At 33.2% G+C, this 22,801-nt stretch overlaps 3 protein-coding genes across 5 annotated transcripts; 1 reads left to right on the top strand and 2 right to left on the bottom strand.

The window, feature by feature from the left end:
* Positions 1-1,130: 1,130 nt before the first annotated feature.
* On the top strand, positions 1,131-4,691 carry LOC17890214 (probably inactive leucine-rich repeat receptor-like protein kinase At2g25790). The gene is made up of 2 exons (XM_006293568.2): positions 1,131-3,656; positions 4,135-4,691. Exons 1-2 carry the CDS (start codon positions 1,142-1,144, stop codon positions 4,503-4,505), a joined length of 2,886 nt encoding a protein of 961 aa, XP_006293630.1. The 5' UTR covers positions 1,131-1,141; the 3' UTR covers positions 4,506-4,691.
* Positions 4,692-8,690: 3,999 nt separating this feature from the next.
* On the bottom strand, positions 8,691-12,657 carry LOC17889919. Its single transcript, XM_006293555.2, has 5 exons — positions 12,097-12,657; positions 10,917-11,780; positions 10,346-10,801; positions 10,032-10,224; positions 8,691-9,933 (listed from the first exon to the last, which is right to left on the bottom strand). Exons 1-5 carry the CDS (start codon positions 12,628-12,630, stop codon positions 9,005-9,007), a joined length of 2,976 nt encoding a protein of 991 aa, XP_006293617.1. The 5' UTR covers positions 12,631-12,657; the 3' UTR covers positions 8,691-9,004.
* A 3,333-nt stretch (positions 12,658-15,990) lies between these two features.
* Positions 15,991-18,766, bottom strand: LOC17889810 (biotin--protein ligase 1, chloroplastic). 3 transcript variants are annotated; one of them, XM_023784298.1, is made up of 11 exons: positions 18,404-18,766; positions 18,243-18,321; positions 17,874-18,147; positions 17,726-17,787; positions 17,476-17,624; positions 17,279-17,389; positions 17,003-17,171; positions 16,756-16,801; positions 16,479-16,545; positions 16,279-16,355; positions 15,991-16,172 (listed from the first exon to the last, which is right to left on the bottom strand). In XM_023784298.1, exons 3-11 carry the CDS (start codon positions 18,143-18,145, stop codon positions 16,133-16,135), a joined length of 993 nt encoding a protein of 330 aa, XP_023640066.1. In that variant the 5' UTR covers positions 18,146-18,147; positions 18,243-18,321; positions 18,404-18,766; the 3' UTR covers positions 15,991-16,132. The 3 variants fall into 3 exon arrangements, with proteins under 3 accessions (XP_023640066.1, XP_023640065.1, XP_023640067.1); XM_023784297.1 differs by having other exon boundaries at positions 18,243-18,324; XM_023784299.1 differs by having other exon boundaries at positions 17,003-17,158; positions 17,269-17,389; positions 18,243-18,324; positions 18,404-18,760.
* Positions 18,767-22,801: the final 4,035 nt, after the last annotated feature.

Here is a 22,801-nt window from a genome sequence, read left to right on the forward strand (position 1 = left end):
ATAGTAAGCCGACAAAAATCTCAGAGGCTTTTTGACGACATCAATCCCATCCTCATCTGTTCGTGTTCAAACGTCCGATTCCAAAAGTGAAAAAAAAAAAGTGAATGTTTCTATGATTACTCGATCTCGCATTAGGTTTATGATTTATAACATTCATAATCTCACTATCTTACCCTTATGATGTTAAGTGTTTTTCTAGCAAACATGTCTATTTTTAGATGTAAATATTGCAAACTTACCCGCAATTATATGACATTATATTATCCTAATTACTCGAATTTGAATAAACAATATGTAATATTCGGCTAAATTTTGTAAGAAAATAATTAACCGAAAAACTCAATAACTAAACCAAACCGTTAGTTATTTTTATTATTTTTGATAATATTTTCGAATTCTGAACTATCCAAATTAAAAACCGAATAATTTGGTCTATTAACAATCTGTAATATTTCGCTAAATTTTGTAAATAAATAATTAACCAAAAAACTCAATAACCAAACCAAACCGTTAGTTATTTTGATTATTTCTGATCATAATTTTGAATTCTGAACTACCCAAAAAACCGAATAAATTGGTTTGAATTAACCGAATTAACCGAAATCGCATGTCTATAAGTTATAATGAAATCACTTAGTTCATCATTAAAAAAAAAATATTTTGTTTTAATAAATGTTAATTAATAATTAATTCTTCTCTAGATTTTTAATGGATAATATTAATATTAAAATTAGCCATAATTTAAGGTGCCAGTGTGCTTGACACCTTTTTTTGTTTCTTTCTATTTTAAAAATTAAACTTTGGTAATATTCCCCTTTTTGTAGCCCATCCTAGCACACTTTTTATCCCTTTTCTATCTAGTACAAAGAATAATGCACATTGCCTTTCTTATAAAACTCTCTTATATGGAGCAAAACAAAATGGTCCATTAAGAAAATATAAAAGAAAAATAAGACTATTATAATCTTTCTAATTAAAGGTCATCATTGATCTCCTCTTTAATTTATATTTTCTTTCTGTTTTACAGCTAAGGTTCAAAGCAAATCCAAAAGAGCAACACTCTCATCACATGAGCATATATATACATATGCAACAACCTTATGTTAATAATAGAGCAAAGCCAAAGAACACAAAAGCAAACATGTCTACTTCTCATCATCATCATCCTCATCACCCTCCATATCTCATCACTACATTATTATTCTTGTTTCTTCACTTCTCTTGCCTTCATGCAAATGAACTTGAGCTTCTCTTATCATTCAAAGCCTCAATTCAAGATCCTCTAAGACACCTCTCTTCTTGGTCTAACTCTTCAACAACCAAGGATGTGTGTCTTTGGCACGGTGTCGTTTGCAACAACTTCTCTCGTGTTGTCTCACTTGATCTCTCCGGCAAGAACATCTCCGGCCAAATACTCAACTCCAAAACGTTCCGGCTACCTTTTCTTCGAACTATCAACCTCTCAAACAACAACTTGTCCGGTCCAATCCCTCAAGACATCTTTACAACTTTGTCTCCTTCTATTCGTTACCTCAACCTTAGCAACAACAACTTCACTGGCTTGGTCCCTCGAGGCTCTCTTCCGAACCTCTACACGTTAGACCTTTCCAACAACATGCTCACTGGTGAAATCTACAACGACATCGGACTTTTCTCTAACCTTAGAGTCCTTGATCTCGGCGGAAACGTCTTAACCGGCCATGTACCGGCCTATCTTGGAAACCTCTCAAGATTAGAGTTCTTAACAATGGCTTCAAACCAGTTAACCGGAGGCATACCGGCTGAGTTAGGAAAGATGAAAAGCTTGAAATGGATATACTTGGGATACAACAATCTCTCTGGTGCAATACCTTACCAAATCGGTGGCTTATCTTCTCTCAACCACCTTGATCTCGTCTACAACAATCTCTCTGGACCAATACCTTCTTCACTAGGAGACTTGAAGAAACTTGAGTATATGTTCCTCTACCAAAACAAGCTCTCCGGTCAGATCCCACTGCCCATCTTCTCCCTCAAGAACCTCATTTCTCTCGACTTTAGCGATAACTCGCTCACCGGAGAGATCCCTGAGCTCGTGGCTCAGATGGATAGCTTGGAGATTCTCCATCTCTTCTCTAATAACTTAACAGGATCAATTCCACAAGGAGTAACTTCTTTGCCACGTCTAAAAGTTCTTCAGCTTTGGTCCAACAAATTTTATGGTGGTATTCCAGCTAATCTTGGGAAACATAGCAACCTCACTGTTCTTGATCTTTCTACCAACAACCTCACCGGAAAACTCCCTGAAACTCTTTGTGACTCTGGCCATCTCACCAAGCTTATCCTATTCTCTAACTCTCTGGACAGTCTAATCCCACCGGGTTTGGGCACTTGCGAGAGATTAGAACGTGTTAGGCTTCAAAACAATGGCTTCTCAGGCGAGTTACCTCAAGGTTTCACCAAGTTGCAACTCGTTAACTTCTTGGACTTATCAAACAACAACCTCCAAGGTAATATCAGCACATGGGACATGCCACAACTTGAGATGTTAAACCTCAGCAGGAACAACTTCTCCGGTGAGTTACCAAATCTTTCTAGAAGCAAAAGACTCAAGAAGCTCGATCTATCAAGGAACAAAATCTCTGGAACGGTTCCTCTAGGAGTCATGACGTTCCCTCAACTTATGGATATGGATTTAAGTGAGAACAAGATCACAGGAGTTATCCCAAGTGACTTGTCTTCTTGCAAGAATCTAGTTAATCTCGACTTGAGTCACAACAATCTTACTGGAGAGATCCCTTCGAGTTTCTCCGAATTCCAAGTTCTCAGCGATCTTGATCTATCTTGCAACAGCTTATCCGGTGAGATTCCTAAGAATCTAGGAAACATCGAGTCTCTTGTTCAAGTCAACATCTCTCATAATCATCTTCACGGAAGCTTACCTTCAACTGGAGCTTTTCTTGCAATAAACGCAACAGCAGTCGCAGGTAATAGCGATCTTTGCAGCGTTAATACAGCTAGCGGATTAAGTCCTTGCAAGATTGTGAGAAAGAGAAACACAAAGAGTTGGTGGTTTGTCGTCACTTCAACTTTTGTAGCTTTCTTGGCAGTTCTTGTCTTCGGTTTCTTTATCACTCTCGTCGTTCAAAGGAAGCACAACGTTTTAGAGGTCAAGAAAGCGGAACAAGAAGATGGTACAAAGTGGGAAGTTCAATATTTCGATTCAAGATTCATGAAATCGCTTACAGTGAAGACAATTCTATCATCTCTCAAGGACCAAAACGTTCTTGAGGACAAAAACGGCATGCAGTACGTTGTTAAAGAGATCAAGAAGTATGATTCTCTTCCCGAGATGTCGGAAATGAAGAAAGTTTCTGAACACAAAAACATTCTTAAGTTAGTTGCTACGTGCCGGTCGGAAAAAGTGGCATACTTGATACAAGAAAACGTCCAAGGGGAACGACTGAGCCAGATTTTGAATGGTTTGAGTTGGGAAAGAAGGAGGAAGATTATGATAAGTATCGCGAAAGCTCTTCGGTTTTTACATTGCCGGTGTGCGGTTGTTGCCGGTAATTTATCGCCGGAGAATATTGTCATCGACGTTAAGTATGAACCAAGGCTTTGTCTTGGTCTTCAGGGCCAACTTTGCATGGATGCTGCAGCTTACATGGCCCCAGGTACACTTACATAATTACATTTTATTGTCTCATTGAGGTTTCACGTTTTGGAATTACATTTATTTGAAGAAAAATTAATTTCAGTCTCGTTTTTTAGTTTTTTTTTTGCAATAAGTTTTGATTTAAATAACTAATTAATTAGTATTATAAATATAACAAATTCCTTAAATATCATAGATTTTTAGTGGAATTTAATGTATTTTTTCTATATATTTATTTTTTTGATAAGTTTTTTGGTTAACAAAATTCTGTATGATTTTCTGAGTGATGGATTTCAATTTAATTCGGTTTTTATTTCTTGTTTTTTTTTGTCAACACCTTAAATAAAAAATAACTGCCAAAATTTGGTTTTTTAAAAAATATTTTTTTTTTCATTTTACATACGAAAGGGATTTTCTTTTTATTTTCTCTTTCTTTTATTATGTATTTTCTCTTTTCCTCTTATCAAAGGTTTTTTTGTTTTTTGTTTTTGGTGTAGAAACGAGGGAGCACAAGGAAATGACAAGTAAAAGTGACATATATGGTTTTGGAATCCTCCTACTTCATCTCCTTACCGGTAAAAACTTTTCCGGTGATGAAGACATAGAATCTAAAGTCAACGGAAGTTTGGTCAACTGGGCAAAATATTCATATTTGAATTGCAATACCGACACGTGGATCGACTCATCTATCGACACGTCGGTACATCACCGCGATATTGTCAATGTCATGAACTTAGCTTTGAACTGCACGGCCATTGATCCGCAAGAGAGGCCTTGCACCAAAAATGTGTTACAAGCATTAGAGTCTATCTCATCGTCAAGTTCTTCTTGCACTAGATATTTTTCAAAGATACTATTGTTAGCTTGACAATTTTGGTTTCTTGATCTATTGAGTACTTTAATTAGTAGGGGTTTTTGGATTTTGTTTTCTCTTCTTATTCTCATTTTTTTCTTTGCTAGGTTTTATAACCCAAATAGATTGTCTATCAAGGTGGTTTTGTTTATGTTATCTTGATTTTTACAGATGAATGAGTATATATAATGTAATGTGAATAATGGTTTTTATGAGAAGAATGTTTTGAATGTTCTAAAATATCTAACTAGTCAGGTAAAAATTACGCATTGTAGTATCTCTATTCATTTGACAAGTGATATGTGACGATTAAGTACATGTTAATTAGGTCACTCACAATAGACTTCGATGTAACAAGTTTACTACATGGGCGTGCACAATCCAATTATTTTTCCAAGAACACACCGCTTGTTAATTTCGGATTAAATACAATTTTTTTTTTTTTTTTGCCTTTAAAAACTTTATATTTTGGTACAAGAAAACAAACACAAATCAAACAAAGTTCCAATGAAAAAATACTGGAGAAATGTTAATGTAATTAGTAGAAAATACTATAAATTTTTAAGAATTTCTGACGAAAATGTTCAGTAGTGTAACGCGGTGAAAATCCATAAATTTTTTCCACTCGATCGTAATACCTTTTTTTGTTTTCCATATTTAAAGATCATGGTAAAGTTCTATATAGCGCAGTTGATCAAAACGCAGTCGTACCGATTACTAATGTAGCATCCTAGTCATCTTGTTATTAACAGCAGCGTAACAACATTAATTTAACAATTTTGTCATTTTCAATTCGGATTAGTTTTGTTCATGTAAGAAATTCAAAATTTATACACAAAACAAAATTTTTTGAAAGTGAATTGACCAAAAAAACCTTAGTTTGGAGAGGGGAATTGGTCGTTTTCCCTACCCGTGTATAGTTATTAATCAATTATGAAATAATATATAACAATTACAAAAGATAACTTAAAAGAGAAGATCGAGTGGGATAAGTACTTTAGTAAAATTGTACTTAAAAAAACATGAAACTTCGACAATGTGGTCAAAGATATTAAGTGAACAAAAGGAATAGCCAATTCGAAAAGGACTCAACACATGTAGACACTTTGGTTTTGAAATTCGTTATCATTGTTTCTTGGTGTATCTTCTTTATTTTTTTCTACTTTCTACAATTCTTTTATGTTTTGTATGAGCATGTTTGTCTATATATAAAATTATTTTTGTTTGCAATGATGAGAATGAGAAGATCGAAAACCTTTTTTTTTTTTTTATTATCAAAGGAGAGATTTGTCTATATGCTTTCTGCATTTCTTTAAAGGTATCCATTTGTAATTATGCATATATGTTTCCATAATTATAGAAACTAATACTGATCAGTTATCAAATAATAACATTATTAAAAAGACGTTTGCATTCAAATAATTGAAAAGACAGTTTTAATTTTCTTTTTCTTTTTAATTTCAAACATACAAATCTTATAATTATACTCAAATCATGAAAAATGTTTCTCTAGTTACAATATTTGGACTAAGCCACATACGTTCAATATTACCAGACATTAAGAAGAATTGTTTATCTAGATAAGTATGCTTAATTTGTTAAACTTGTATGTAGAATCTAGAAATGTCTAAGGCACACTATCAAAAGTAATGTCTAAATCTAAGTTAATGAAAGATAGATACTTAAACAAGTGAAACCCGAGTCAGGATAGATCCTGGAAGTTTGGTGAAGCAACCGATCAGTTCATGTCTCTCGGGTCAAAATGTTGGATCGATTGATTTGGGAGGTGGAGCTACATCGTTCCCCTCCACGGCTCCACCTCAGATCAAACTCATGACTTGCTTTCTCAAAACATTGAAGAAAATCAAATATTCGCATTTGACATAAACACAAGAAATCATGTTTGGATCTACAATTTTGGCATTAACCTAGCAAAACGTTTTGGTATTCAAGTTTTACTGGAATATTTAAAATTTTTATTTAAAAATTTAATATTTACTGGAATATAGAAAATTTTATTGGAAGAAATATCAACATACATGAAATCACAAAAATGTTTAAAATTCAATTTACATTGGGCTTTATCGTCTGGCGGGTTTTAAATAGACGGTCATAAATGTGTTACAAAATTAAATAAACATAAAGAACACGGACATAAACGGACGGATATAAACAGTGACACGAACGTGAACGGGCTGGACAAGTCCATAATAACATCTCTACAGAAGATTCATTGTTACAAAGTCACTATAAATAAACCTTTCCACGGATCGACAACACATATCAGCCTTTATCATAAAGTTTATACTCATCAGTCATCATAATGCTTGTTATGTTTTATTTGCTTTTCTGTTTTGTCAAAGATGTTGATTTGCTTTGAGATTAAAATCATTGTGTTAAATTATGAAAAAGAATGATAAAAATTATGAATAAATGTGGATAGGGACGTAACAGCTAAGTGGGAGCATGTTCTAATGTCAAAAAGCCTCGAAGATAGTAACAATGATACTTGTTCTTGGAGACCATGCATAAAGCCCTTTGGACGACCTTACTTCCTTTCCAGTCAAAAATGTTCCTTTTTATTTCCCTTTTCTCAATAGCTTTGTCCATTTCAAATTACATTTAATCATGGTTTTCTCATTTATATGAACAAACCATCTTTTTATTCTAGTTTTGAAAGGTAACACTAATAATAGCGTAATAATGTTTTTAACGCAATTATGCAAAAACTTAACAATTGAGAAAATTTGCGTAATCGCATTGGAAAACACAAAAACGCTGAATTTAAGTGTTCGTCCAAAAATATAAGTAAAACATTATTATGAAAATAGTGAATATTAGTTGTTTATTCGTATAGTAAAATTTATTATTTTATACATAGAAAATATTACTAAGTAGGAAAATTATAGAAATGAAATTTATAGTATTTAAAATTTTTACAACCATATATACAATTTTATCATTTTACACATATAAATATAAGCAATTGTAAGACTAAGAAAATATTTTTATAATAAAATTTATAATATTTTACAATTTTATATCCACTTATTTATTTGTTTATTAGATTTAAATATAAATTAGTAATATAATATTATATTTTTCATTTCGCTAATGTATCCAGTTGAAAATTTTTAAAGCAATTTCATCATGCGTTTATTGTGCAAGTTTTTTATTTTACGAATTTTTATTCACTATGTTATTATGCAATTATGTATTGATATCAGTTCTTCAGAGCTCTTTTGTATTTTTATAATGGACAATGACAATGAATGTGTGTATATATATATATATATATATATATATATATTTATTTGTTAAAAGGAATTTTTATTTTTATGTATGTGTATATTTTCCTCACTCTCTTTTGTTTTGTAAAGATAAAATATAAAAATAAAGAGAAAAATATATAAAGTAAATTTATATAAATATATACTGTTTATTAAATATATATTGTTTATGACCATGCCGATGTTCTATCTTAATCTGAATCTTGTTGGTTTGTAGTAAAGAGCCCGCCACTGCCGACCAAACGATTGTGAAGGAAAAAAGGTATGCGAAGAAGGGATGGGTCTCTTGATTTGTGCGGTTTAAGTATTTACCACAAAATTACGTGTTCATGAAAATAGAAATTTAGAAATGTCAAAAATATTAATTTGTAAATTATTTAGGTGTATATTTATTTTAAATCAATAATTAAAATTAGTAAGATTAACATTAAGATTGAAAGTACCTAATAAAGTTACAGAACGATTGGGATATATATATATATATATATATATATATATATCATCTAGTAATCCAACAATAGTTTAGTCAACTCTAAATTCAAGGCGGGCAACAAACCTTCACTTATCAATTCTATTTGTACGTAAAAACAGTCCGTAGTTAGTGTGTGATGGGGTTTTAAGTCCACATTAATACAGATATAATTGAGGAATGGTAAATAAAAATGGTCGGATCTATAGACAATTTTATCCGCTCGAAACGATGTAACCATTCAAACCCATTTGTTGTTGTATGCAGCTAAATAAGTGATTGTGAAGTTCAAACGATTTGCTTGATATGCAATTTTTTTTTTTTTTATTAATGTTAAAATTTATTAGTCACAAATATCCACTTTACATGATTGATTTTTAAAATCCAAACTGATTTCAAGAGAAAATCAGAAAAAATTGGAAATCAAAATTCTCTACCAAAAATTAAATTAAATGTTATTAGCATGAACAAGCAATGACAAAAAAAAAAAATTAACAAACAATAATTCAACAGAAAACTAACACAAGTGAAGAAATAAACAATGGGAGCTACATCGAATAAGTTATTTGTATAATATTCAAAAATAATAATAACAAACGATATAAATGAATAAATATATAATACGTATATAAATAAAAAAACCATAAAACAAAAATAAAATGAAACTCACACTATACAAATCTCGGATGCTCCCACCGGAACACACACTTCATCTTGTGAGGTTATTGAACGTTGCAGTACTAGTCTTATGTCCACTAGAGCTTCTTTGGCAGATTATATGTCTTCTTGAGAAACCTCGTCGCGGATTCATCATTACGGTAACACAAAACACGTAAGAGCGTGTTTGGCTCCATGCCATTCCACTGGCCTGATGTTGGAGGCAACGGAAGCCTCGACTTAGCTGCAGACCCGTAAGCTTCGAGGGTCGTTCCCTTGAACCTCTCTATTAAACTGTCTGTGTCTGTACTAAACAAAGGAAGCACGCCTCTTACTGTGGTCGAGAACTTGTCAATCAGTTCCATGGCTAGACCATCTCCGTTTGCCCAAAACATATCTTTCAGTGATTTGAAATCTTCTTCCATTATTTGGGAGTCCTGTCTTGTAAAAGCCCTAGAGGGTCCTCCAGCTAGTAGGACAAGTAAGAAGCCATCGAACGAGGCTTTCATAAGATCGGTGATGATGCGTGTACGTACTCTTTCATGTACTGTCTCTGCAATGACTGTCAAATTCTGTTCGAGCTCCTTGAGGAAAGGATCGATTCTAGATGATGAGAGGTCACCGATGTATAACCCGTCCCATAATGTGTGGCTTAGGTCATGGAAGACAACTTTGTAAGCTAGAGACTCGGAAAGCTGTTGAACGCCTTCAATGCAAGCCGCTGGTGTGAGCTCAAACTTTTTTTCTAAGCCATTGGAAAAGTCATCAGTGTGAGCTGACTCACAGTTTCTCAAATGTGTGATCACTCTCTTTTCCACAACATCGAGCTCACTACGAATTTTGTGCAAGCTGTTTATTCTAACACATATCTGTGTGACCCCAAAGGAATTCTCACCATTCATAACTGAAGCCTGAGAGTCTCTCTTCTGAGAGGTAGCTATCTTTTCTTTCTTCTTCCATTGGAACTTTGATTCTGTTGTACATCGGGTGAGTGCAGGCATTGTGGGCATATACGTAGTCCGAGAACCTGAGCATCAGTATACATATGTAAAATGTGAGAAATTAAGAGTTCAAGATTTCTTCCATCATATAGAAAATACTATTCCAAATCATGTGCAAACTTACCGCAGCCAGATTTCGCCTTTGAGACATAATACTGAAGATATTTATCTAAACCAATGATTAAATCAGGTAATACTGCAGGATGCATGGGTATAGGAAGCTGAAAAAATGCTTCTAATGTTTCATCAGTAATTCGCAAAACTTCAGCAGCAGATTGTGCATATCCTCCTTCCTGGTTCTCTATTGGTTTCCAAACCTGAACAAAAGATTTGCGTTAATATGGTTCAACCTTGAACATTAATCACCCCCAAATGAAAGGAAACTTAAAAGTTGAAGATGACAAATTCTAAGGTTAAATTCCTGACAGATTTACTAACCTCTTGCTGCAAATTCCTGTCAACCCATTCCTTAAGTCTGTCTATTCTTGCCTTGATCCAGTCTTTGACCAAATTAGCAATAACAGTCTCAGCCTCGAAGGGAGGCATTTCACGGATAATTGCTTTGCCACCATCATCACTGTCAACAGAATCCTCTACTGCTATTTGCACCAGATCCTTCTCTAGCTTATCTGCAGCTCTTAATATCTGGACAGCATCGGGTGTCAATTCAGATATTCCAGATATAAACTGTTTAATCTCATTCCCATAACAAACATGGAGGGTAGCCACAGCAACCCCTGCAGCAAATGGATGCCATCTCTTCAATATTGGACTGAACATTCGCTTTTCCTGAACAGCTAGGTCACCAATATCCTTCGCAAGAATGGCAAGAACAGGAAGAGGATTTTTCTGGTTTCTAGATGCTCTCCGACTAGAATCTGCTTTCTCCATTCTCTATGGAAAGATAAACATAAAGAGATAAGTTTGAATAATTGCGAGCAGTAGTAAGTAAAGAAAAATAAAAACATAATGATGGTAAGAATCCCCCAAGAAAAATGCAGATACTTGCCTGAGCAAAAGAAGTTCGTAATGAAGACCTGATGTATGTCTCAATCCTGGTGCGAGCAACATCAACTTCTCCTTTTCTTTTTCTACGGTACTCGTTAGATATATCTTCAACTAATATCCTGGCAGCTGATACACCCAAAGAAACAATTCCCTCCATGGTATTAATATTACCTCGGTCAAAGGTGTCATGGTATGCAAGAAGCCTTTTCTCTGCCCAACCTAATATAGCACTAAGTGTAGAACTCAAAACTTGGGAGTATTCAGGATCCTTTGTAGTCTTTGCATCTTTAGCAACCTCAGCCAGTTGAGAATCACAAGCATGAAGCAGGTCCATCTCAACTTGTCCAGTTACAACATAGCGACTAAACAAAAGCCACGTGAAACAGAGGTTATGAAGCATTTGGTTAATCCCAAGAATTACCCACGTCTTCTTTATATGTTCCATAAGATCATCAACTTCCTCAACCATGGATGTTGCGTCATTAGAATCAAAGCATGCTTCTAAAAGCAGTTCATAGAGCCTGAGATTAAATGGAGAACCATCAGCCCAGTGACAAGAGTCAGAGAAAGAACCATCAGATCTAGTGGCAAGAGACATGACCGCTGATCTAAGACTTTGCATTTGCTCATTGTTCCTTCCAGTCTCCAAAGGCCTGTCTAAAGCACCATGAATTATCTGTCGCAACCGTTGAGAAGAATTCGACTTATCAAGGGGCACACGAGGATGCAACAAAAGACCTGCCTCAAGAACCTTCAATGATCTCTTCAGCCAAGCATCATATTCTTGCTGATCCGTAAAATCAGTAGACTTTAGCTGCTGTAACAATTCTAAAGGAAGAACCACTGACTCAATCTTCCTTCCAACCTGAACAAAAATAAGCCATTAACTTAATTAAAGCTGAGAACTTTGCAGTTATTACGAAGACGCAAATGTCAAAACACTCTCTTATCCACAATAGTACCCAATTTAAGATCTATCACAGATAAGTCAATGACAACATCTATATCACAAGATCACGAAATTAAACTTGTATTCAACTAAAATCAAGCTCTAGATTTATTCTAATTAGAACTAATCCATCTGAACAGTAAGAATTTGACCAAGTCAAGCTAAAATTCAGCTCAATTAGGATCACAGAGATCCAGCGAGAAAGATACTGCAAAATTGAAATTGAGCTAACCTGACTAGCAGCAATCCTAAGAAAAGCTCTACGAACACGCGAATCAACAGCCTCCGATACTCGCATTTGGATCCGCATAAGCTCACCGACAGTAGTAGGACGCTTCGACTTACCATTAGAACCCGAAGCAGAACCAGAACCAGAGCCAGGACTCTTATTAGATCCAGGCGAAAGCGAAGAAGAAGACCTCAATCCCAAAGCCTTCTTCATCTTACTAGCGGCGGCTGAGGTCAAAGACCGCTGAATCGCCGGCGTAGCAGGAGAGCCATTAGGAGAATCAGGATTCGAAACCGCGACTGAAACAGCCGACGAAAGAGGCTTCCCGGTGGCGCTACGACATGCGGCGACGAAGATCTCGTAAGCAGTGAGACGGAGATCGGAATCGGAGAGCTGAACGGCGAGTTGTCCGAGTGGTGACGGTGGTAGATCGGAAGACATTGAAGAAGCGCGTGAAGTCGCCGATTGTGACGGCGGTGGTTGTGTAGTCTCTCTCTTGGAGTGACCCAGAGACAGCTCTCTGAAGAGATGAGCCATTTTTTTTTGGCGTGAGAGAGAGAGAGAGAGAACAAGAACAGCTCTTTTTTGATACAGTTACTTAAAATAATTTTGAGAAGACAAATGGCATTATTGTAAATTATTGTTTAATTAGTGATTATTTTAAGGAAATATTCAATTAGTGTTAGTTATTGGATTTGATGTTTTAGTTGTTTACTATCTATAAATAAATCATTTTCGATTAAGTCAAGGGAACGAGTGAATTAGGTAACTAAGAAAAGAAAAAAAGAGACATAACAATTTATGAATCTTTTGCTATTCAATATTGGATTTTTTTCTTTTGGTTTTTAAATATATAATTCATATCATTGGCTGTTATAGAAGAAAAAAAAATAGTAATTTGTAATTGATATATTTTTTTGCACATAACATTCTAATATAATTATTAAAATGGACAATAAAATCAAATCTTAAATTTGAAATACTTATTTTGAAATTATTTTTTAACGGAAAAAAAATTTGACTGAAAAATTAGCATGCTACAAAATTAAGTTTTTTTTTTTTAATAATCAAAGAGGTTTTGGACCGAATCACATATATTCCTTCAAGCACGAGAGCAAAACATGTTATATGGTCTTATCCCAAACGCTACTCGAACCGGCGACCTCTAAACTTTTGCCATAGATTTTTACCAATTGAACTATTAGCATTTGGTGAAAATTAAATTATTAAATCAGTAAAAATTTTAAAACAGTGAAATCGAGGAAAATATATTTACAAGTAATCAAACTATTTAGTAGTACTGGTAATATTTTATTGTATGAGATATTGAAATTATAATAAGTATGGATTAATTCAATTAGCTATCGATTAGATTGTAATAATTATAATAAGACTTTGGATGAAAACATAATTGACCGATTAAAATAGAAGTGGGAAAAGGAGCTGGAGCATCAGAGGCGAACAGCTTGGAGACGGTCTCACGCTCATGTTTCATGATCCTTTTTTTTGTGGCCAAATTGGACCACATACATATACATATATACTTTTTTTTTTTTAATAATTAAATTGTTTCAACGAATGATATAAATTTCAAAGAATGTAAAATATGATAAGAGGTTAAACAACTTCACGTTTTCACTAGGAATGGTTCCTAATGTTTTCACTAGGAATGGCGAGTGGAGGTGGTTTCTTTGATCGCCCGTAGATGGTCCTGTAACCGACATATTTGTGGATAAGTCCATTGTTATCATTGTGTTTTTGCGTTAGTTTGCGGAGAAGATGTAAGCGCTTAATCTAGAGGTTTTGAAGGCTGGTTTCTTCAAGATTTGGTTTGCTCGTAGCAACTAGAATGGAACTCTAACTCTTTGGAGTTGTGGAAATCATGCACATTTCCGAGTTTAACACCTTGGAATCAGTGTTTCTACTTTCGTTTCCGCTTTGGTTTACGTTTTCCTCCATTGTTGTTTTGTTGTTGTTTGTGTATTCTGTAGATTTTGTTCTGTTTTATGGTATTAGTATTCTTTGTAATCTTTGTCAAAATTCGAAAAATGGTATAACTACTTCACATTGATACCAAAAAAAAAAAAAGAAAAATCACATTATAATTATTCGTTTTTTTCGAATATTAGTTTCCAATTTCCAAACATTTTATACTACTTAATTAAACAAAAATATAACCAACAATTAAACCTAAATACCAGTTTAACCAATTATATTAAATAAATTGATATCATTAAACGGTCTAAACTTTAAACCAATTTTAATCGGCTGTGTCTACTCCATTGACTGTCGCAACACTTGCGCCTGCTGTTCCATTGCTCGCCTTCCCTATAGCTCATTCCCCTCTGCCTCCGTGTCCGAATCCTCACCAACCGTCTCCACCAGCCTCGCCGGTTCAAGCTACTTCGCCATCATTGCCCAGTTCAGCATCTGTCGCATTATCCCCAGCGCCATCGTCCTCGTCGGTCAATCTCTACACTGGTTCATCGTTGTCGAAACACCAAAACTCACAGTGATGAGGCTGTTGCATCGACAAACCAAAATTGATCTATTACCCAATCAACCCCATCTAATTCTACCCCACAAACTTCTGGCCCATTAGTAAACTCTAGCCCCCAAAATCAAAGCCCACTAAGCCAACCATCGCTTCCTTCATCATATTCGTCCTCGTCGTCTCCTTCCTCGACCTCAAACAAATCCACATAGCACCTCCAATATCGTCCTGACGGTTCTATTGACAGATATAAAGCAAGGCTTGTGGCACACGGTTTTAATCAACAATATGGTTTGGACTACTCAGAGACCGTTTAGTCCGGTTATAAAATCTACTACAGTTCGAGCGGTTCTAGAGGTCACAGTCAAGCGTAACTGGAGTATTCACCATGTGGATATCAATAATGCGTTCTTGCAAAGTACTCTCAATGAAGAAGTCTACATTTCTCAACCGCCGGGGTTTGTTGAAGGCGGTTAATGCTTCTCTCGCGCGTTGAAAGACCTTGATCCCTTAAGTTATTTCTTAGCTAGGCATTGAAGCTACTCGCATCAACAAGAGACTTCATTTGATGCAAGGGAAATATATTAGTAATCTTCTTGCCAAGACACGAATGTTGAACGCACATCTAGTCTCCACCCCCATGGTAGACTTTGCTTACCGGTAAACCTCTTGAGGATCCTAAGGAGTATCAGCCTTTTTTTGGGTAGTCTCCAATACTTGTCGTTTACTCGACCAAAATTAATAAAAAAAAATATATTTTTAAAAATATTGTCCCCCGGTATACTGCGGATTAAAATCTAGTCTATATATAGCATTTGAAGTCAAATTAGACAAAAGAAATAATCTTCTATCAAAAAGATATGTTATGAACTAGAAATTCAATAAGACAAGAGAACATATGAAGAATCGTATGAGTTTTTTTCACTATCAAAAAGATATGTTATGGATTAGATATATCTCACATGCGTATTTGAGACCATATGTTTGTAACGGTCATCCAAGAAGAAGTGTTATAAATAATATTATATACAAGATTATACAAGATTTTACACAACTTATATCAAAACATAAACCTTAATATTGTATCATGTAGTCTATAGAACAATTTCCGAAATCTTTTTGTTGATAACAAATTATTTCCAAAATTTTAATATCTATATTATTATTAACAATTAATAATACAAATAATTAAAAAATATTAAGATTTATTATTTTATTTTTCATTTTTGACTGCTTTGAATATCATATTAGTACAAAAAATAAATAAAATTCGAAATATTATTTTACACATACATATTGTGGTTGATGACAAAAAAAAAAAAAAAAAAAAAAATACATATTGTGGTTTGAAAATTCAAAACCAGACGATACGTTGCATTATTCAATTAATAAAAGAAAGTGTGTGCATAACAAATAAAGATATTTTTAGATATCTTGTTTACTAACTTTATGTTCGAAAATTTGAAACCAGTATAAGTTGTGTCCATGGTACTAAAACACAACACATACTTCCACCATAAGATGCAGCACGAAGATATTTTTGGATCATATTTTTCTTCGAACAAGACCTTTGAAAAAGTCGAAACTGTCATTGAAAATATACACTCCGCGTTAGCTTTAACATGTAGTGTAATGTTGTTATCCCATTTATTGGATTCAACTGTGGGAAACAACTGCTTAAATAACTTTACCTATTGCCATCAGGGTGAAGCTCATACATTTGATTGTCATCTCCAATAGCAAGCAAATACCCCGAAGATGTCAAACCCTGCAAAAAGAGTTTGAAAGAGATGCTAAGTGGATCAAACAAATTGGCTTTGTATCCGAATGCAAATACCAAATATGGACAACATATCATATGGTATATAACCAAAGCTTAAAAGTATCTTACCTGGATAGTCACAACATTTTGAACAACTTGGTTCTCTACTTTTTCTTCAACAATCACTCTTTGCTCACTGCACATATACGGTAGAGTGTTTCAGCCAAGCAAACATGTTATAGTGCATAGCCCCTAGTCGTTTCCAAGTACATACTAATTTACAATGTTTAGCCTTTTAACTCAAGTAGTGGCAAAAATGAGATACGAATATAATCTACATCAGTTCGGATTCAGATAACAGAAACCCTTCAATGACAAGCAGACATAAAATGCAATAGAAAGTCACCTGTGTAACCATGTTCTGTAGTAAAGCTCCTCGAGAGATTTAAAACCTGTAAAGTGCAGTGGGATGATGGAGACTAATTATATGGGGAGTAATATGATTATCATTTCTCTGAAGCTCATCTCATCTAAATAAGTAATCAACAAATAATTTTATGGAGGATACTTCAAAAGAGACAAATATGCTCATAAAGAAGCAAGCAGCTAACCGAATCTTTAAGCAGTCTCTGAGATCCGAGGTTTAACATTACCTTGTTCCATGAATAGATCAAAGAATGTTTCAAATTTATGAAAAAAACCACCAAGAATTTCTTCTCTTTTAAGTAAGTTTGGCGCAGGTGACATTTCTTTTAGTCCAGCATTTAAGCATGTGGTTGGTTGCTCGTTGTCCACATTCAACCCCACACCTGCGAGAAGGATCTGTCACGTTCTTTTAATCTACAAGTAGAACAAATTAAAGCAACAAGACAACGAGCAGTGCGCTTCGACTTGTTACAGTCATAGTAATGCTTATTACCAACACTGACATGAAACTTCTTTGATCTATATGTCGAAGTACACAAAATGCCTCCAACCTTAAGGCCATCCAAGTAGAGATCATTCGGCCATTTAATCTTAACATCAATGTACGGCAAACCCTGCAATTGATGAACTTCAAATAAGCTAACTGCTAATACAAATGGATCAAGAACACACAAGAAAAGGTTATTTTCAAAAAACATACTTTCTTGTCACAAACATCTTTGACTGCCTCGGTTACAGCAAGAGATACCACATACTGTACCAAAGGCACAACACGACCATCTTCCATATCTAGACTAAAAGAAAACATAAGACAACCCTTTGGAGATTCCCATACATTCTTTGTTCTGCCTGCATATTCATCAAATCACACACACAGTTTCAAATTTTCATATCTAAATTCTACTTGCTCACTATACAATCTAATCCAAAACTGTTAAAAAAACTCTTACCTCGACCTTTAAACTGAATATCTGTGACACAAACTGAACCAACTGGAAGCTCAGAGAAGTTACTGAAAGAAACTAAAAAATCAGACTTTAATACACAAAGGTAACAAAACTAACCTTAAAGAAGAAACTAAACAGAGCCACCACTTACTGAGAAACAACATCGTGAGTGGACGACAAGCGTGGAGACCAAACGAGAAACCGCCCAAACCGATGAGTTATAATAGAATTCATAAAGAGTGACAGATTGAAAGCATCATCATCATCTTTAACCAAATGCTTAGCCTCAGATTCTAAAAAGATTGAAACTTTGGTGTCATCTGGGAATCTAAGTGAGTTCTTGTCCTTGAGACGCTTTGCTATCTCAGTTTCCACAGAGGACTTCCCACATAAAACCAAGCTACAAGAAGCATCACTCTCCATTGCTAAAATCAAACAAAACCAAGAGAGTTTCTAATCATCATCAAGCAATACTCTTTATTAATGAAAGCATCAAAACTGTGACATCATGGATCAAAACCTGAGGCAGCCACAAAGAAAGATAGACGACGCAGTGGATTAAGAGAAGTGAGAAGCGCCAGTGTACGAACCAACTCGAACTGCTGCTTCCATTAAGAAAACACAATCATGTAACCATCTTGCTCAGAAGAAGCTTTGGGATTTAGTGTTAAGAGTTAGAACCTGAGATTTTTCGGAAGATTGGTGAACAGAGGAATCGCCAAGGGATCAGAAGAAGCTTCGGGATTTATTGTTCGAAGGTTTTAAATGGTGAGGTTTGAGAGCTTCGCCGGGAAACCAGAGAGGAACGACGTCGTGAGAATCGCCGGAAAATGAAGATAATCAAATGGATATATATCTTCGAGAGAGAAGTCGCCGGCGAGCGTTGAGGTGGCTGTAGTTGCCGTCGTCGGAGAAATCGAAGCAGAAGCTTTCGATTTTGGTTTACGACGGGAGAAGATGAATTGGGCCTGAGGTAGAGATTATTAGTTATGGGCCTCAATCATTTAGTCTTTCAGCCCAAATCCGAAATCAACAAATATGCAAAACAATGGATGTTCTCCCAATTCTGAAGCAGTCAGCTATAACTTGATATATAAGGAAGAGACGTAAGTCCAGCCGTAAGCTAAACACAAAAACAGAGAGAGATTAAGGATCCGAATGGAGAAAGCGTATCGAGCAATGCATATCAAGCAAAACAAAAGCAGATCAAACAGATTTGTCAATTGACGGTACAAATGCAAATCAAGTGGTTCGAAAGCTAAAAAAGTATGTGTTGAATAGTGAAAGCAAATCAAATATGTATCAATTAAAAAAATTATTGACTTTATTGAATTGTTTTATATTTGATAATCTTAATAATGATGAATTGAAATTGCTTTATTTTGAATTTTATATTGTAAATTTTTAAACATGTAAATATGTAATGTTATAAAATCAAAATATTTATTTAATACAACATATATGGTGTATAATAATCATGAATATAAAATTAATAAGTACAATTTTTGTGGTGCATTAAATTAGTAAACTATGATAGATAAATAAAAATATTTAAAGAAATATAAGAAAACATCGAATAACGGAGCCAAAAAAATAAATTAAACTACTAATTATATTAAAAAAAACTTTGAATAACTTTATTATAACAATTTTGTGATTAACCATAAAATATTATTTTATTTAAAATTTTTAACAAATAATTTTTAGAGTGATATATTAAAATATTTATGTGTTTCATTATTATAGCAGTATTTTTTTAACACCAACAAATCATATATTATATCATAAGGGTTTACAAGACTCATAACCATTGAAACAAATAAAAGAAATTGAACACAATTTCGATCAAGAAGTGGAAGTGACCCTGTTTTCCAAACGGAAGAATTACATGCAACAGAATAAATCTGTTAAGTCCCTTCTTCATACACTCGTACAAGGCTAACATCTTATAGATAAGAGTCCTAAATATTTTCCGCATCACTCTAATTAAACAATAAATTTGATATGTTGTTTGAGATGGTTCTGAATATCTTTTGAAACTCCATGTACATCGTCGGTTAATGACCATGATTTTATATGTCCATGGCCGATTATCATATTAATCATCTCCATGTCGACTAATTCATCACATTGTCTTAACCATGATATTCTCGGATCCCAGAGTTGTCGACCGAGGCACACCAGTTGCGAGGAAGAGTCGCTACGAGCCTCAACTGATCTTTAGTTACTATCTCTTGCAATGTTTCACTTGGAAGAGAACCAGAATCAATAGGAAAAAGGCAGGGAAATGCCAAATTAACATCGTAAACATGTAAGATGCTTGAACGGAACCGTCAAGGAACGGAACCATCTAGATAAAACATTACCGTTCCCATGAAGAGAAGGCAAATAATTTGATTCCACCGTAATGGAAACCATAAGACAACTCTATGAAAGAGAGACATGGCAGTTACTATAAAATAAGAAAACTGCACCATGAGAGAAGAGAGCATCGCATTTGTCAAATGCTTGATGTAACATACATTGGATATGGTGCCCATGTGGTGAGTAGTGATCGTGGGGCAAACGATGACGCCAACGCAAGAAGAGAAAGAGGGGGTATGATCGCCCAAAAAATCGCCCACGAGAGACCACCTTGATGCTTTAAAAATCTTGAAACACTTTTCAGTATTATAATTTTAGATAATTGTTTGATATTTTTATCATTTGAAAATCATGTCAATACTTTATAAAATATGCATCAGTCTTATTAATTTCAGATTTTATCTTGAATTTTGAAATTTCAATATCATGTTTAATGTTTCAAATGAAAAAGTTTGGTGTTTTATAAATATGGAAATAAGAATTTTCCGTTCTTGGAGGCATATTTTATCATTTTAAATTATTATTTAGACAATGAAAACTTAAACTATAATGCTGGATTATTTCAAGTGATAAATAAATATATTTTTTTTTAACTACTTGATGCTCAAACTAGGTAAAATACAATAATGGTTAAAAAAATAAATATAAAACTTAGTATTAATTAGAAATTTATAAATAATTTTGACACTTTTGAAATTCTGAAAAAATCAGATAATGAGTTGAAATTTTTGTGTTTTAAATAACTTTGAATAATATATACTAAAAAAGGTACAAAATTTATGAAAATTTGTACATTTGTTGTTAAAAATAATATCAAATACAATATCGAATAATTTTAAATTTCAATACCATTTTGCTGATATTAATGAACAACATTTCTGTTTTCAAAACCTTAAACTAAGAGTCGCTTCATACTTTAAATAGTCTATAATTATATATTTTTAACTACTAATTGATGTTCAAACTAGCTAAAATACAATAATGGTTATAGTAAACTTAATAATAAAACAATTAATTACATTTATGTCAAAAATAAATATAAAACATAGTGTTAATTAGAAATATATATATCATTTTGACACTTTTTAATTTCTGCAAAATTCAGAAAATGAGTTGAAGCTTTTGTGTTTTGAATACCATTTGAAATATATACTACAAAAAGGAACAATATTTATGAAAATTTGTGATATTAATGAACAACATTTGTGTTTTTAAAACCTTAAACTAAGAGTTGCTTCATACTTCAAATAATCTATGATAAATTTTGAAATTATATAATTTAATTATAATAAAACTTCAAACAATTAATGTAGATAATATATAATGATTTATCGTTTTTGTTATATAATTTAATCTGAAATAAATTTATGTTGAACTACCATATTTGTAAAAGATTATAATATTTTTTGAACTTTGTGTATGTGAAATTGCAACAAATTAATAAATTTTCTGAAATCTCTAAAGTTAACATATATGTGCATCAATTTATCTATTATCTTAAGAAAAAGTTTGTTCATTTTTATTAACGTGGAAAATTGTGATTTATATTTGCATTTAGTCTATATATCGTATTACAGTTATAACATATTCATTCATTTGTTCTGAATTTTAGTTATTAAAATAATTATGTAAAAATATTTGTTACATGTAAACTAGAAATACCCTAAATTGATATACTTCAACCGAAAGTTCATAAATGACATGTGCTGTTGTTATATGCAAATAAAAATTGTGATGATTTTCAACATTACATATATTTAAACATATTCTATATGGCATACATTTTCATAAACATTTTATAAATTTTTAATTTAATTGCATATATTAAAATAGAGTGATACATAATATTAAAACTACAAATAAAATGTGAAGTATATTCTTCAAGTTTCTGTAAGAAAATATATATATATATATATATATTAACTTTTATTTAAAAAAGATAATGTTACTTTTAAAGCAATGTATGTAGATCACATTCTATAATTTTATAAATCGTTAACTATATTTGTTTTAGTTAAAATAAAAAGATTGAATTAACCATATTTTTCATGACTAGCTGTAAAATTACTGCAAAGCTATACACATAATTTTTCTCAGCTAAAAAGTGTTTGTAATAGTATAAGAGAGAGGGGTTACAATTCACGAATTTTCAATACTTATTGTATATAGTATAACAACAATATTGGTTTAGTCATTAAAAAGCTTCTCTATATCCCAAAATCAGGTAGCTTTACTTAAAGATCACTCATTCAGTAATATGTTACTTGGTTTAATATCTCTATATATGAAGCATTTGAGGCCAACATCCACTATGTAAATTGTCCAATCTTCTCTCCACACGGGAGTGGATGCAGCTTGTGTTCTTTACAAAACGCCCTTGAAACACGAGATTATGGTTTTGAATGGAGAAAGCAAATCTGGCATAGCAGATCAAACAGTTCAAACATATCCAGTAGAACAAAAGTACATTAAGCAAATATGGCATATTAAATGCAGATCAAATTTTATTAATTTTTTTATTAGAAAAGCTCCAAATCTCTAGCTTTTCACTGTTCATAGTGCAGTACAAATATCCTTCTTATTTTTGATCTGCTAGCAGAACAATTATTTTTAAATAATATTTTCTTTTTGAGGAAATTTCAAAAATACCCCTTTTCCAATAACACTTTTTAAAAATACCGCTCTTTCTAATTTTATCATAAAGTCACTATAAAT

Source organism: Capsella rubella, unplaced genomic scaffold, assembly GCF_000375325.1.
Source record: "Capsella rubella cultivar Monte Gargano unplaced genomic scaffold, Caprub1_0 scaffold_4, whole genome shotgun sequence".
In the NCBI taxonomy this organism is placed as follows: domain Eukaryota; kingdom Viridiplantae; phylum Streptophyta; class Magnoliopsida; order Brassicales; family Brassicaceae; genus Capsella; species Capsella rubella.

Excerpts from the sequence above, each read along its gene's own strand:
- LOC17890214 (XM_006293568.2), top strand. The coding sequence starts at position 1,142 with ATGTCTACTTCTCATCATCATCATCCTCATCACCCTCCATATCTCATC. Across the intron at positions 3,657-4,134 it reads TGCAGCTTACATGGCCCCAG|AAACGAGGGAGCACAAGGAA; the intron begins GTACACTTACAT and ends TTTTTGGTGTAG.
- LOC17889810 (XM_023784298.1), bottom strand. The coding sequence starts at position 18,145 with ATGGAGAGTGATGCTTCTTGTAGCTTGGTTTTATGTGGGAAGTCCTCT. Across the intron at positions 17,788-17,873 it reads ACTCACGATGTTGTTTCTCA|TAACTTCTCTGAGCTTCCAG; the intron begins GTAAGTGGTGGC and ends AGTTTCTTTCAG. Across the intron at positions 17,390-17,475 it reads AAGATGTTTGTGACAAGAAA|GGTTTGCCGTACATTGATGT; the intron begins GTATGTTTTTTG and ends CATCAATTGCAG.
- LOC17889919 (XM_006293555.2), bottom strand. The coding sequence starts at position 12,630 with ATGGCTCATCTCTTCAGAGAGCTGTCTCTGGGTCACTCCAAGAGAGAG. Across the intron at positions 10,225-10,345 it reads ACAGGAATTTGCAGCAAGAG|GTTTGGAAACCAATAGAGAA; the intron begins GTTAGTAAATCT and ends TCTTTTGTTCAG. Across the intron at positions 9,934-10,031 it reads AAAGGCGAAATCTGGCTGCG|GTTCTCGGACTACGTATATG; the intron begins GTAAGTTTGCAC and ends ACTGATGCTCAG.